Below are 15428 nucleotides of genomic sequence, written 5' to 3' on the forward strand. Positions count from 1 at the left end.
AGAGATGGAGAACACAGATATGAAATATGTCAGGAGGTAAAATCAGTAGGAATCAATAACTGGTAAGATACTGTGGGGAGAAAGGAATGGGGGTGGGGGTGTAGTCAAGGAGGATGGTTAGCACTGACTGGCCATTCACCTCACTCTTTTTTTTTTTTAATTAGTTTCTGCTTTATAACAAAGTGAATCAGTCATACATATACATCTGTTCCCACATCCCTTCCCTCTTGCGTCACCTCACTCTTGCTCCAGATGTATAAGGTAGACCCACAACCAGATCCCAAGGAGGTGGCAGCCATAGAGGCTAGAAGAAATCAAGAAAAGGAGCAACAGAGCCGATTCTTCAGTGTGTGGACCAGAGAAATGCCGGTGAGTGGGCAGCGGGGACTTTCTCTGGACCAGGGGCCACCTCACTCTTGCACCTGGAGAGGGACATAGCAGTGCCCATCACAGCCCCTCCCTGATGCAAGCAGACTGTAGGGCTAGAAAGGAAGGGGGAGGGTGAAAAGGCACCCACCCCCACGTGTGGGAAGGGCCTGGGAAAGGGGACTGGGGGTGCAGGGGAAGAGACGGGGGGAAGAGGAGCCAGTGACAGCTGACTTCTCCAGTCAGCTCTGGGCCAAGTGGCCTGGTTCTCAAGAGACAGGCAAATGGAGCCGAAAGAAGTCTATAAAGAATATTTGGGGGCTTCCCTGGTGGCGCAGTGGTTAAGAATCTGCCTGCCAATGCAGGGGACACGGGTTTGAGCCCTGATCCGGGAAGATCCCACCTGCCGCGGAGAAACTAAGCCCGTGCGCCATGGCCGCTGAGCCTGTGCTCTAGAGCCCGTGCTCCACAACAAGGTGCAATGAAGAATAGCCCCCACTCGCCATAACTAGAGAAAGCCCACGCCCAGCAACAAAGACCCAACTCAGCCAAAAATAAAGAAATAAAGAAATAAAGAAAGAAAGAAAGAAAAAAGAATATTTGGTATTGCATGCATATGCCTAAAACTCTTTCTGGAAGGCTACATAAACCGTTAACTGTTCCCTGGTGGTCCAGTGGCTAAGACTCCGCACTCCCAATGCAGGGGGCCCAGGTTCGATCCCTGGTCAGGGAACTAGATCCCACATGCCACAACTAAAAGATCCCATATACTGCAACGAAGATCCTGTGTGCTGCAACTAAAACCCAGTGCAGCCAAATAAATAATAAAATAAATAAATATATTTTAAAAAAAGAAACTGTTAACCAGCCTGAGGGACAGAGATGGGAGGGACACTTACTCTTCACTAAACTGTATTCCCTTCTGCACTATTTTGAAACATTTTAAATGAATTATAATCAAAATAAAGAGAAAATATTGATAGTTTAAGAAAAAACAGATTGCTGGCTGGGTGGATGAGTGGTGTGACTGAGATCTAGTTGGCAAGCGTTTCCTCAGGGCCTGCTCTGTGCCAAGCACTGGGTTGGGCAGTAGGGATACAAAGCTGACTAAGGCCCAGTGTCTGCCCTTAGCAGGCTCACAGTCTGGTGTAGGAGATAATCAATAGAGGCAAACTTCATTATAGTGTCAGCAGTGGGCCCTAGATTATATGGGAGTAGCACCTGCTGGAGGGGTCAGGAAAGTGAAGTCTGAGCTGATGTTAAGGGATGAATAGGAGTCTGGGTAAAGAGGGGAGGAAAGAGTGTTCCAAGTGGAGGGAGATGCTGGAACAAAGGCTATCAGTATGAAACAGCCTGGGGTGTGCAGGGAACTGTAAGCAGAGCTTCTGAGGGTGGGAGAGGGGGAAGAGGGTGAGATGAGGCTGGAGACAGAGGAAGAGGCTAGACCACTGAGGGACTTACAAACCATGCTGAGATGGTAGAATATTATCCAGTAGGTACTGGGGATCCTATAGGATTTTGAAGCAGGTAAATTCTGAGCAGTCTGTGTTAGAGCATTCGAGGCCCACTGCTGGGCCTGTACCTTGATTTAACTCATTTCTTTGGGATCAGGTGGATGCTGAAGCCCTGAACAGCCACATGGAAGAGAAAAAGCTTTGGAAGGCAAAAACGCAGAGCAAGGTGGCAGCTTATGGTAAAAGCCCAAGGCCAGGGGCCAGACAAAGGGGAAAAGCAAGGGCCTGAGTGGGATAAGGCAGGGCAGTTCTGCTTCGGAGTGGGGCCTGAGGCCTGGGGTGTGGTAAGACAAACCAGATTGGCCTTTGGGAACAGTGGCTGTGCTGAGTGGGCTCTGTCCCTCCCGTGGGGCCTTCTCCATGCCCCTACCCACCACCCCCAGATACCAACCAGGCGCAGTATGATATGGTGGCTCAGACGCTAGAGAAGGAACAGGCAGAATGGACACCTCACCTGGTCAAGAAAATGCACGAGTTTCGGAAGCAGGAGAAGCAGCCCAAGAAAAGCCGTGAACTTGACTGTGAGGATTCAGGCCGACTCTGGAGGGAGTTTCCAGCTCAACTTGGTGACAACGATCCCCACTGGGGCCCAGCCAGCCTGCAGTACTTCTCTGGGGAAGATTGGTACAGGGCCACATGCCTGAGAATGCAGCAGGAGGAGTTCATGCGCAGCCTGCAGAAGCCGCAGCAAGAGCAACAGCAAGCCAGAGTTGAGGAGATCTGCGCAGGTAAGCAGCGGGGCCCTCCAGGCTGTGGCCTGAGGCCTAGTGGGGAGTCATCCTGAGCTGGATACAGCGCCCAGAAGACCAGAACTGCGTGGGGAGGTCCAGTTACCCATAGGGGCTGATGCTGAAAGGTTAGACTGAGCAGGCCCCAACCTCCCTGACTTCCTTCATCAACTGACAGTATAGCCACTGATCCCCAATCAGCCTGGCACTCCATTACCTGGAGGCAGCAGAGTGAAGACAAACCTAATGGCTCTGCTGCTTACTAGCTGGTTTGGGCAAATGAATTTTCCTCTCTGTGCTTCAGTTTCCTTATCTTTAAAATGAGGAAGTTAATCCATACCAGATAGAGCTCGTATGAGAATGAAATGAGATACTGTAAGTAAAGCACAAGTGTCAGTGCTCAATAACCAGTAGCTACTATCAATATTACTATGACATCTGTGGCCATGTCCCCCTCTTCCATTAGAGTAAGCCTTTCACGGGCAAGGACCATCTCTTAGCTACTCACGCTGCTCACCTTTAAAACCACGCCTGTTATAGCACCCTGTTCTGTTATACCGCTTATCACGGAGGTAACTAAGTATCTGAAAGTACTTGTGGAATGTCTGTCTTCTCCCCAAAATGTCAGCTCACTGAAGATGAACCACATATCTCATTTCCACCCCTATATCCCAGTTGCCTAGTACATTGTCTGCCACAGTGTCAGGAGCTCAATAAGTCATTGTTGAATGAACAATTGAAGACCAAAGTAAACAAGAAAGGCACCCTACCCTCCAGGAACCCACAGAACCATGCCTTCCAGAAAATCAGTGTAGAGTAAGAGGAAAAGATACACGCACAGGTCATTTACCAGCACATATCTATACTTTAACACCGCGTTAGGTACTATGAGAGGTACTGTGATAGAAGTATATATAGCACACGGAGGGAACATCAATATGGGAGTGGTCAGTTCTCACAAAGGAAAGGAGGCAGGGTAGGGGGTTGGCACAGGCCCGCTGTCAGGAACCAATTTTGGAAAGTTGGGTACAATTCCGGCAACGTAGAGAGTGGGAATGAGAAAAGGTCATTCTAGGCAGAGCGGGTAGCAAAAGGAAGAGCTAACCTTTGCTGAGCGCTTACTGTGTACCAGACACTGTGCCAAGCTTTCTACCATGTATTAACTCATTTTATCCTCACAACAATCCTATGAGGCAAGTACTAGTAGTATCCCTATCTTCGGTGGAGGAAACCGAAGAACAGAGACGTTAAATAACTTGCCCAAAATCATACAGCTAGTGGGTGATGGAAGCGGGAAGTGCGGGAAGTGAACTCAGGCAGGCTGGCTCCAGAGCCTGCACTCTTGACCGCTAAGCCACACTTGCTGTCAGTCACCATGAGAAACTGGGGACTCAGAGGCCAAGGGAGAAGTTTCAGGGAGGGAGTCATCAATAACGTCAAATGCCCCAGAGAAGTTCAGATAGGAAAAGAATGAGACTTGAAAATGAGATTTGAAAAATGAGATTTGGAAATTAGGAGTATTTGGTGATTTTTGTCAGAACAGTCGCAGTGGAACCAGGGGCCAGCTGCCCAATGGCAGCAGGCAGGTGTACAAGAAGGTAGAGCAAGGCAACAGGGACAGCAGAATGCTGGGAGAGAGTCTGTGTAGTGTCATGGAAGGAGCATGGGCTGTTTCCTCGAGAGATCTGGATTCAAATCCCAACTTACTATTTGCTGGCTGTGTAACCTTGGGCATTTTACTTCACCTCTGGACCTCATCTGAAAAATGGGGCTGATCTTTCCTCTCTGGGTTGCTACGAAGAGTGAAATGAAACAAGGCACCCCTATCCTCCCTTCCCCCTCCCTCCAGTCTCTGAAATCTGTGTCCCTGTGCCTCTCCAGAGCCAACCCCTCAACCTATGCTCTGGACCCCATTCCCCCTGCCTCCCACACAGGCTGTGCTCCCCTAGGTACTCCCGGCTGGGTTCTCAACACTTGCCCTTCCACTGGCCCCTTCTGTGAAGGCTGTAAGCATGCTTGTGTTTAACCCTTCTTAGGAAAAAAACAAAAGTCTCCCTCCACTCTGTGATTCCTCTAGATGCTGTGAGCTAGCTGTTTTCCTTTACAGCCGTATTTTCTGAAAAATCTGCTTCCACTTGCTCTTTCCTTCCGAACTTTCCAGTCACACCTCAACCCCTGAGATCTCATTTCTCCCCACACAGCTTCACTGACACTACTCTTACTAAAATCATCAATGCCCTTTGTGTTATCAGGTACAAGAGGCTCTGTTCAGTCTTCTCTCCTTGACTGGGACTTTCTTGCTACACTTGACTCTGATCACATCTTCCTTCTTGAACCTCTCTCTTCCTTGGCTTCTGTGACAGCACATTCTGCCTGTAGCTCTCCGATCATTCCTCCTCTGTCTGCCCTTTATGGATTCCTCTTCCTTCTACTTCTTCCTTCTTGAGACTCTGTCCCTGGCGCACTCCTTACCCTGCATACTTGCCTCAGGCGCCCTCGGTCCTCATTCTGGTTTCAGCTAAAATGTCGCCACCTCTGTGCTGAGGACTCTCTACCTGCAGAATCAGATATCCAGGTGCCTGCGGACCACCTCCAACTCAGCTTCCTAAACAATTCATCAGTGCTCCCTAACCTGCTCTGAATTCTGTATCCTCTAGTTCCAGTGGTGGCCACACGATGCATGGAGTCATCCCAGCCAGGACCCTGGAAAGCATCCAAGTCTTTCTTCTCCCTTACTCCCTCATCCAATCCATCAAGTACTGCTGATGTAACCTCCATATATTTCCCCTCCCTCCTTTCTATCACTGGCCTGGTTTGAGCCCTCCCAACTGGCCTACTGCCTTAGCCTCCAAGATGGCTTCCCTACCTCAACTGTCTCCCACCAGCCTGACTGTCCTCTATACTGGCCACCAGAAGGAGCTTTCTAAAATGCAAATCTGTGTCACCCCCTTACTTAAAATCCTTCCATGTTCCCCACGACCTTCAGGGTCAAGTTTTTAGTCCTTAGTCTGGCCCCTGTAGAGCTCCCCAGTCACTTGCATTTTATGCTCTAGGAAGAGCAGACTATTTGTAATTTAAGATACAGACCATGCTGTTTCCTGATTTCCTTCATTCATTTGATAAATATTTACTGAGCACCCACTATGTGCCAGGCTCTGATGCAGGTGCTAGGGCATGGTAGTGGATAAAACAGACAAAAATCCCTGCTTTCACAAGGGTTACCTTCTAGTGAGGAGAGAGACAGGCAATAGACAAAAATAATTAAGTAAAATGTAGGGTATATTGGATGGTGACAAATGCTAGGGAGAAAAATAAATCAGAGAAGGAGGATAAATGTTGGGGGCAGGCAGGTGGCAATTTTAGGTAGGAGAGACAGAAGGCCTCAGTGAGGCGGTAACATTTGAGCGAAGACCTGAGGGAGGCAAAAGAGCATGAGACAAGAGCAACGTTTATTGCAAATCCCCGAGGCAGGAACGTCTGGCATGTTCTAGAAACAGCAAGGAGACTCGTGTGGCTGGATTGAAGCAAAGTTTCAATACATTTGCTCATGCTGTGCTTGCAGCCTGGAATGCCCTTTGCTCTTTCTGACTATATGCAACATGTATTTCAAGGATCACCTCCTCCTGGAAGCCTTCCTCTCACCCAAAGCTCTCTTAATGCCCTACACACATCTCTGTCATTGCCCTTACCACATTGTGGTCTGATGATCTACATTTGATCCATCTCCTCCATTAGACAAGGAACTCTCTGAGGACAGGATCTAATTCGTTGGTATCCTCAGAACCCAACACGTGGCCCTTAGACTGAGGCTCAGAGATGAAATGATTTCCCCAAGGTCACACAGCCCAGAAGCAACAGAGCTGCATTGAGACTCAGGTCCATTGGAGGCATCTTTCAGTGAGGCACCTGAGAAATTCTTGTTGCTGTCACTTTGGTTATCCCTGGCCCCAAAGAGTAGCTCCTTCCACACATCCCTCCAATGAGGACATTACCCCCTTCCGAAACATACATACACATACATCCACAAAGCTCGCTGAACAAATGGCTGAATGAGTGAACCAGGAATGCAGCAAGCCAGTACAGTGCCCTGACCATATTTCTCTGTGTAGATACGCTCAGTGAACAGCTGCGCCTAGCCGTGGACTTGCGGGCCATCCAGGTGGCCAAGCTGGAGCAGTGCTGCCGCGAGGCCATAAAGTGTGCCACGGCCAAAGCCAACAAGGCCCAGGTACGTATGGCCAGAACCATCCAGTGCACCCGGCTCTCCCCAGTCCCCTGAACAAAGTCCTGGGGAACCTCAGCCACATCTTTCCCCTCACAACCCTTCTCGAATCAACACCAGCCCTCTCATTTACCTGAGGATTTCCCCCTTCACCCAAGGGCCCTCTTAGGGCAGAAGGTCCCCTTCCCCACCTCCAGACTCAGGATGACCTGAGAACAGAACACTGCCCTCCCTTCCCCAGCCTCTTAGTCTAAGGGCTTCCAGAGGGCAGGGGAGTTCCCTGCCCATTCCAGCCCTTCCCCCACCTTAAGTCACTCAAAGGCCATGCAATATCTGTTCCTTCTCTCCCTGAGTAGGGCCATGTCTCCCCCTCCCGTGACTGAGAGTTCCCTGAGGTTGGGCATCCAAATGCTCACATTCTGGGGCCCCACCAGGTAGCTAAGATGGCTAAGCAGCAGCGCCGTGAGCATCAGCAGCAACAGGAGGCCAACCTCACGGAGATCCAAAACCAGATCACAAGTGACCTACTGACTGAGAACCCCCAGGTCGCCCAAAACCCTATGGCTCCCCACAGGGTCCTGCCCTATTGCTGGGAGGGCATGACTCTAGAGCAGAGAGCTGCCATCAAGAAAGTACAGGAGGTGCAACACCATGAAAAGGAGGCACAGTGCCAGACCAAACAAGCACTGGATATCATATGGGAAGGCCAGTCCATGTGCTTGGCCCAGGCAGCAATGGAGCTAGAAGAGCTGAATTTCAGAGGGGGACTAGGCTTCTTCAACCAGTGGCTGGCTAAGAAGCTTTTAAAGAGACCAGTGAGTTCTAGGGGGTGGCAGCAGGGATGAATGCCAAGGGAGGGTGGAGACAGATGGCAAGGGCCAGGGAGAGAGGGAAAGCCCATCACCTGAGGCCTCTGGATTTCTAACTGAATTCAATAATCTACACCAATCAGCCTACAGCCCAATATCACTTGCAGTTCAACACCAGCAGCCGCTGAGCTCAGGATGGTCAACTCTCCCTCCTCCCCCCATCAAGCTCACAGAGGCTGAGTCGAGAGGAAGATGATGCAGACCCCCTCCACCAATCCATTACCCAGTGGGAGAGCTGAGCCAGCACCACCACCTTTGACCCTAGGTAATAAAGTTATTCACTAAAATCAAGGCCACGTGTTGTAACAGGACACAAAAGGTGTGAGGTACTGCCTTTCCCGCCCCACCCCTGGGCTCTGAGCATCCAACCCTGTCAGAGTCTTCACCCATTCACCTTTCTTCCCCATGCCAGTTCCCCCAGCACACAGTGCTGCTCGCTCCCCTGTGAGAAATAGACTTTATTAGGCACGAAGGGTGACTGGTGGGCAGAGGTTACAAAATGGCTACTGGGCTTCCTCCCAAGCTGGAGTAGGGTACTCCAGGAAGAGGACGGACAGAGGAGCCTGTGTTCTCTCTGCCTTCCCCCTTCAAGGCTGCATGCGGATGGCCCCATCCAGCCGGATGACCTCTCCATTGAGGAATGGGTTCTCGATGATGGCCTGTACCAGATGAGCATACTCAGCAGAGTCACCCAGTCGGCTGGGGAAGGGCACCTGGCTGGCCAGGAAGTTGCGCACTTTATCTGGGAGGGTGGTCAACAGCGGAGTGCCAAATAGGCCTAGACAAGACAACCAGAGTCAGAGACCCACCCTCGCTTTCATATTGACCTGGTCCCTCCTCACCTTAACCCTACTTGTGGTGCTTCCCTATGCCCAGAGATAGAAGGCTGCTGCTGTTTAGATGGTAAATACCTTCCCCTCTCAGTTGCCCATGGATCCCATCCAATCCCAGGTGTGGCAGGGAGGGGATATGTCTACCTGGAGCAATGGTCATCACCCGGATGCCCATGGGAGCCAGATCCCGAGCAATGGGCAGTGTCATGCCCACTATGCCCCCCTTGGAAGCAGAGTATGCAGCTTGTCCAACCTGGAGAAGGAGTGGAAGTCACAGGGGGAAGGGACCCAACAAGTCACCAAGGCACAAGCCTTGCGCCTACTCACACACCTGGCCCTCAAAGGCAGCTACACTGGCTGTGTTGATGATGACCCCACGTTGGCCTCCCTGGTCTGGTTCATTCTGGCCCATCTCACCAGCCACCAGGCGGATCACATTGAAGGTGCCTATGAGATTCACCTGGAGGACCAGTAGAGACATGGTGTAGGACCTAAAGCAGAAGCAGTCTTTTGTCCCCTAAAAGCTTTGGGGACACCCACAGCCAGATACTTCTTACTGCTACCCCTGGAGAACCTCTAAGGCCTTACATTGAGAACTCGCTGAAAGTCCTCCAAGGTATGGGCCTGGCTCTTCTTTAAGTTGTATGTCTTGCTGGCCACTGCAATGCCTGCACAGTTGACTGCCACATCCACACGGCCAAACTTTTCTTTTGCTAGAGTCAGGGCTGCTTGCACGTCCTTCTCTGAGGTCACCTTCAAAGGGAGAAGTGGAGAAGGTATTCATCTCCCATCACACACATACCACTAAATCTTGAGGAGGGGAGGGCAAGGCAGGTTCACTCTCTGAGTGACAAGAGAATTGTGTAAGCAAGGGAGAGGCCAGGAGAAAGAAAACTCGAGAGTGGGATAAAGGTGAAAATGTTAGGTAATACAGAGCAGTGTTTCAAAACATTTTTGAAATCCATACCCTCTTCTGATAAATTCACATACCCCTAGAGATTCTCAACTGCTGTGGATCAGAGAAGTTTTGAGAATTATTGATATGAAGATAAACTAGCTTTTTTGTACCCGTACCTGCTAAGATAATTTCGTCAAGCTTTACTTCCTGTAGTTTGTTTCACGGAAAGTTTTTTGACTTTGTAAATATAAAATTACAGGGCACAATATGTATTTTCAAACTATACATACTTCCTTGAGGAGATTCTGATATGGCCAATTCCCAACCCCTCCGTTGTGAAACCCAGCTTTAGAAATTCCTTACCGAAGGCGTTTTGAAAACGGCTCCAGCCAAAAGGGAAAAGGAGATGGGTCCACTGCCCACATAGACGGTACCCTTATGAAAAGGGACCCCATGGGAGAGGTGAGGTAATCCCACTTACGTCCGCTGGGGCAAAGGCGCAGTTCCTCCCTAACTTCTTGGCCTGGGCCTCCCCATCCGAGTTGGGCAGGTCCAGAAGTACAGCAGAGGCCCCCTGCCCCACCAGTCGCTCCGCCGTGGCCAAGCCGAGGCCCGAGGCTCCACCGGTTATTACGGCGACCAGACCCTGTGAAGAGGGGCACGGTCAACAACTATACTGTACAGACCACCCCCACCCTTGCATCTGCCCATTTCCCAGGCTTCTGCGAGGGAGGCTCCCGGTCACCCCTGCGGTTTAACCCTGATGTGCCTCCTCACTTTAACGATGGGACCTCTGGGTGTCTCATCCCCAAAAAGCCCATCCAGACACCCCGCATGCACGTGCCACAGAGAGTTGACCTTCACCTCCCGAGGCCAACCGCCGCAATAGCAGGCCTCGATAAGAGTAACCCTTTCTCCCAGCACCGATCTCTCCCCCCTAGTTCTACGGCCGCGCCGTCCCAGCGGGTGCAGCGGGGCAAGAAGCAGGGACGAAGACCCGGTTACCTTCACGCTCCGACACGCAGCAGCCATCTTGCTCTGGCCTCTCTACAAGCAGGACTGCCGGGCGCTCGCTGGTTGGCCGAGGCAGAGCCGCGGGGCGGGGCCGGCGAGGCTGGCTGTCCGCGGCTAAGAACAAAAGGCGAGTGCCGGCAGCTAGCGTCCAAGACCCGAGAGCAGGCCCGGGCAAGGTCCCGGCCGAGAGTTATTTCACCCGGGGGAGAAAACAACGAGTAGCAGCATCGCACCACCACAGCCTCCGGCCTTTGGGCAGACGGCCAGCTCCGCTGGGCGGAGGGGGACAGGAGATTGAGCGTGCGTACCTTACTCCTCGGAAAAAGCCTCCATTCAACATTCATATGTTTATATCTGAGAGACTCCTATATGCCAGGCTCTGTGCGGGGCACTGGGGATAACCAGAGGAATAATAAAAGGTTCATGCCTTACGAGAGGGAAGTTGGAAAAAGTTCAATTGGAAAAAGAGATAATTACAGTACAGACACACGAAGGAAGGGACAAAGAACCAGATTCTAGAACCCAGACATGGATATCCAAAGATGGAGATTCTGAGAGCCATGTACAGAGAAATATGTCGAGGAAGAGATGGAGAGGAACAGAGATGACCGACAGATTCTCAGAGATATGGATGTGGGCAGCCATTAAGAGAGAAGCTAGGAGACAGACATTCTGAGACAGCTGCTGAGAAGCACAAACCCAAAGAGGCATAAACAGAGAAGCCAAAAACATCTTTCATCAGGTCAGCCTTTGCTACTGTCTTCTTTGTCTAACCTATTTTAAACCCCAAAGCCCAGATCAGATTGGAAACATTTCAGATTGGACCTCAACGAGAGACTGTCATTTAAGACCCAGAACATCCTAGAACATCTTTTAACCAGTATCCCAATTAGAATCCTGAGCTCACCTAATCTACCTAATCTGACTTCTTTCTATGGAAGTATACTTCTCCCCAAACCAAGGTCTTCAGACCATAACCTTAGTCTACATTTTCAGCCTCATTCGATTGTATGTTTAATCTATCTGAAGTATCTCCCTTTGTGTTTTCCCATCCAGGAAGACTTCCCTCTGGGCCTCCTAAATGTTGACCACCGCCACACTCATGGTCACTACACCATATTCATCAAAGGATTTAATACCAGATTCACAATCTTTCTGACAACATGAAGCCCCCCAGCAGTCTATAGCACTCTTCACTGAGCCCAGTATGCTCCAACCACAGTGCCCTCTTTGTGTTCTTCTTTGTTTTGTTTTTTAATTTTTATTGGAGTATAGTTGATTTACAATGTTGCATTAGTTTCAGGTGTACAGCAAAGTGAATCAGTTATACATATACATATATGCACTGTTTTTTTAGATTCTTTTCCCATATTGGCCATTACAGAGTATTGAGTAGAGTTCCCTGTGCTATACAGTAGGTTCTTATTAGTTATCTATTTTATATATAGTAGTGTGTATATGTTAATCCCAATCTCCCAATTTATCCCTCCCCCCTGTGTTATCTTTGAATTAGCTATTCCCTCTGGTTGGAATGCTCTCCCCCGATCTTTGCATGACTGTATTTGTTGCTGTTGTTGTTGTTGTTTGGTCATTCAGAACTAAGCTTAAATGTCACCTGGAACTCTCAAGCTGTAAGCCACCTAGTTACTATCCCATTGGCTTGGAAGATGTCATCAAGAGGACGTGACCTCTGCTTGACCACAGAGCTGGACCCAGGCATTGGGAGACTCCTTACCCCTTCCTCTGTCCTTGGAATATATCCACCGTTCCCACAGGTGGAGCTGTTTTAGGGACGCAGCCTTGAAAAAGTAAGGTGTGACCATCTGGACTGAATACATGACTGAACCCCCTTAACGCCTCTATATAAACTTTTAAGATTCTGGCAGGTGGGTGCGGAGATCTACTCGCCTTTCGGCCACCCAAAACAAACCTTGGAAGTTCTCTTACTCATTAAATCTGCCACCTACCAATGCAGAGTGGTCTGCCTCTTTCTTCAGTTTCTCCTTGCCCTCCCTGTTCAGGGGCCAGTTTTTGGATCAACACATTGCATGTTTGAATTCTCTGCATAGCACTTACAGGTCCATCACCTTTTTTCCAAACTTGGGGCCAGATATGCTTTGGAATTCAGAATTTTTTCAATTTTAGAAAGGAAGACATGTACCCTATATTACATAACCTTATATACCGCATGTACTCTATATTACATAACTACTTAGAAAGGTCTGGAGCATCACTTATAATTAAACATTAATTTCTAGAGTCAAAAGTATGAAAATTCACACTGAGTGAATCAAGACTACAAATAACCTCATGCTACTTCAGATCAGGTTTTGTCACCTAATTAGTTTGGGCTCCAAAGTATGAAAAAACAACCTATACTTTTCAGAACTTTTGGCACTGTGGAATTGTGCCTCGAGGCTTTTGAGTCTTGTCTAACCTGGCCTTGTTTGTGTGTGTATTTGTGTTGTACTCCCTGTGCTGGAAGGTAAACCCCATGGCAGCAGGGTCTTGTCCTGCTGGTTTACCTCTTGGCTACCTAATGCCAAGAACACTGCCTAGAGTGTACTAGACACTCAATACGAATGAAGGAATGAATCAATCAATCAATCAGCCAATCTTGGAAGAATTTGCTGGCCCAGCTTCATGATTCTTTCATCTCCTCAGCTCCAGGGACCTTCACCTCCTCTCTACTTTAACCACCTCTGTCTAAACCGCATTATTAACCTTGTCATGCCCTGGAATGACTCCCCCACATCTACACACCACTGTCTCTCAGTCTGACCGTGTTCTCCCAGTCACCTCAGGTCTTCTCCTCTCCACCACTTCTTTTATCTCCTTGAACCCTGTTGATCTGTGGGCCTTTCTATTTTCTCCAGCCCAGCAGCCTCTTCCTACTTTTCTTCTGGACAGTGTAGACCCTCTCTCATTCCTCCTCTCTCTTTACCATTCTCACCAGTGCCCTCAACCCATTTACCCCTTGGCATTCTACCAATTCACCTCCTTGACTTTTCAACAAAGGATCTGAAGCCAGAGGTCTGGGTTTGAATCTCAGCTTCATCATTTACTAGCTGGATGACCTTGGGCAAGCTACTTTACTGTTGTGCCTCATTATCCTCTTCCATAAAGTGGGTGTAATCAAAGCACCTCCCTTGTAGGGTTGTTAGGAATAAATGAGTTAACAACTACATAAGGAAAAGAAAAAGGTACTTAAGACAGTACCTGGCCTTTAGGAAGAGCTATGTAAGTGTTAGCTACTGTTATTCTTCAGAGCAGTGTCTCTTAGCCTTTTTTATGCTAAGAACACTTCTGGCAATCTGGTGAAGTCTAAGGAACCCCTTCCCAGAATAATGCATGCATGAGATAAATAAAGATTACAAAAGAAATACTATTACCAAAATAAGAAAGACATCTGTAATGTAGTTACATAAGTGCTTCTTTATTAATACATTAAATACCAAACTCTATCAACAGGTCTAGTGACTACGATGATTTCAAATAGTGATGTAATTTTGAGAGATCTGCAACAACCATGATATGCTATGAAAATTTGATTTCTATTGGTGACAAAGCCACAGGTACTGCTAATACTACTGTAGTTTGTTACCCACATGCCCTAGAAGGACATGCTACATATCTGTTGGTGATGGTGAAAATAAAGATGCAATTCCCACCCCCACCTCCAAGTCCATGGGCTCCTTGAATTCTCTCTACAGACTCTGAAAGGGCTGTGGACCCTGGGTTAAGAACTACTGCATTTAAAGCAAACAGAGGCTATTGGGTGAACACTTCCTCTCTTTTCACCTCCAACCTTGTCTCTACCCACACTCTCCTTTCCTTGGGTCTCAGAGAAGAGAGGTCCTGTTTGAGGCTTGCCCTTCCCACTGGGCTCTGGATCCCAACCCTTCCCACTTCCTTGGGGATTTGTGCCATTGAGCATCCCCTCTCTTATTGTTCGCGCCTCTGTCTGAAGATAATTAGAAAATAGGGACCAGGACTTCCCTGGTGGTCCAGTGGTTAAGACTCCACGCTTCCACTGCAGGGGCATGGGTTCGATCCCTGGTCGGGGAGCTAAGATCCCACGTGCCGCACCACTTGGTGCCGCCAAAAAAAAAAAAAAAGGAAACAGAGCAAACTCAACTTTTGCACACACTCATCAGTTAGGGTGCATGAGGGCCAGAGGTGAGCAAAGAGTCATGTCAGGGACACCAAAACCCGCAACATCCAGCATTACCCAAGGGGTGTTAGCTCTACCAGGAGGTGAGCGAAGAGCAAAGGTGGTCTTCACTCCTGGGAGATAAAAACCACAGGATAACCCATTTAACCCTCATGGGTGCCTGCAGTTATCCCTGCAAAGGCAGAGCTGCACTAGCTCCGACTCTGAGGTGACATTGGCAAATATAAAGGCCCCCAGCTGATGAGTATGGAGAGCATCTGAAGGTGTGCCTGTAATTTCGGAGTGAGTTGGGGCACAATTCAAATGAATGGTTTAAATTCTGAAGGAGTGTGTGGGATGTGAGAATGACTGTGATGTTTATCTGAGAGCATGCTGAGGACTGCATGCTAGCTGAGTGTTTATCATTTGAATAAATGGGACTGATGTCTAAATGAGCCTGTTTGATGCCAGCCTAAGGTCATGATGACTTTACCTTTGCCCAACTCAATGGTCGTTGTTCAGCCTTTGTGTAATCAGGACTTTCTGGCTGCATCTGACATGGTTGATCACTTCCCCCTCCTAGAAACCACCCCTTGGCTTCCATGACACCTCACTTTCCTGGTTCCTCCTGCTCCCCTGCTTCTTCTTGGCCTTCTGCCTGAGTTCCTTTTCTGGGGAGCTCATCCATCTCCTGGTTTCAATATTGCCTCTCTGCTGAAGACTTCCTAACCTCCAGGCTTACCTTCACCGAATTTCAGAATGAGATAGCCAATCATTTGCTGGCCCCCTACACCAGATGTCCCTTAGGCACCTCCAACACATGTCCTAAAC

General features: G+C 49.0%; 2 protein-coding genes across 3 annotated transcripts; one reads left to right on the top strand and one right to left on the bottom strand.

Annotated features, from left to right (window-relative positions):
• Positions 1 to 252: 252 nt before the first annotated feature.
• RIBC1 (RIB43A domain with coiled-coils 1) lies at positions 253 to 7827 on the top strand (the record flags this gene model as incomplete). The annotated part of the gene is made up of 6 exons (XM_079728005.1): positions 253 to 369; positions 1978 to 2059; positions 2264 to 2608; positions 6718 to 6836; positions 7265 to 7645; positions 7756 to 7827. The coding sequence occupies 6 exons, from the start codon at positions 253 to 255 to the stop codon at positions 7825 to 7827; spliced, it is 1116 nt and encodes a 371-aa protein (XP_079584131.1).
• A 312-nt stretch (positions 7828 to 8139) lies between these two features.
• On the bottom strand, positions 8140 to 10510 carry HSD17B10 (hydroxysteroid 17-beta dehydrogenase 10). 2 transcript variants are annotated; one of them, XM_079727372.1, is made up of 6 exons: positions 10436 to 10510; positions 9912 to 10076; positions 9121 to 9285; positions 8864 to 8992; positions 8677 to 8785; positions 8140 to 8477 (listed from the first exon to the last, which is right to left on the bottom strand). In XM_079727372.1, the coding sequence occupies exons 1-6, from the start codon at positions 10460 to 10462 to the stop codon at positions 8287 to 8289; spliced, it is 786 nt and encodes a 261-aa protein (XP_079583498.1). In that variant the 5' UTR covers positions 10463 to 10510; the 3' UTR covers positions 8140 to 8286. The 2 variants fall into 2 exon arrangements, with proteins under 2 accessions (XP_079583498.1, XP_079583499.1); XM_079727373.1 differs by lacking the exon at positions 8864 to 8992.
• Positions 10511 to 15428: the final 4918 nt, after the last annotated feature.

This window comes from Hyperoodon ampullatus, assembly GCF_949752795.1.
Source record: "Hyperoodon ampullatus genome assembly, chromosome: X".
Classification (NCBI taxonomy): Eukaryota; Metazoa; Chordata; class Mammalia; order Artiodactyla; family Ziphiidae; genus Hyperoodon; species Hyperoodon ampullatus.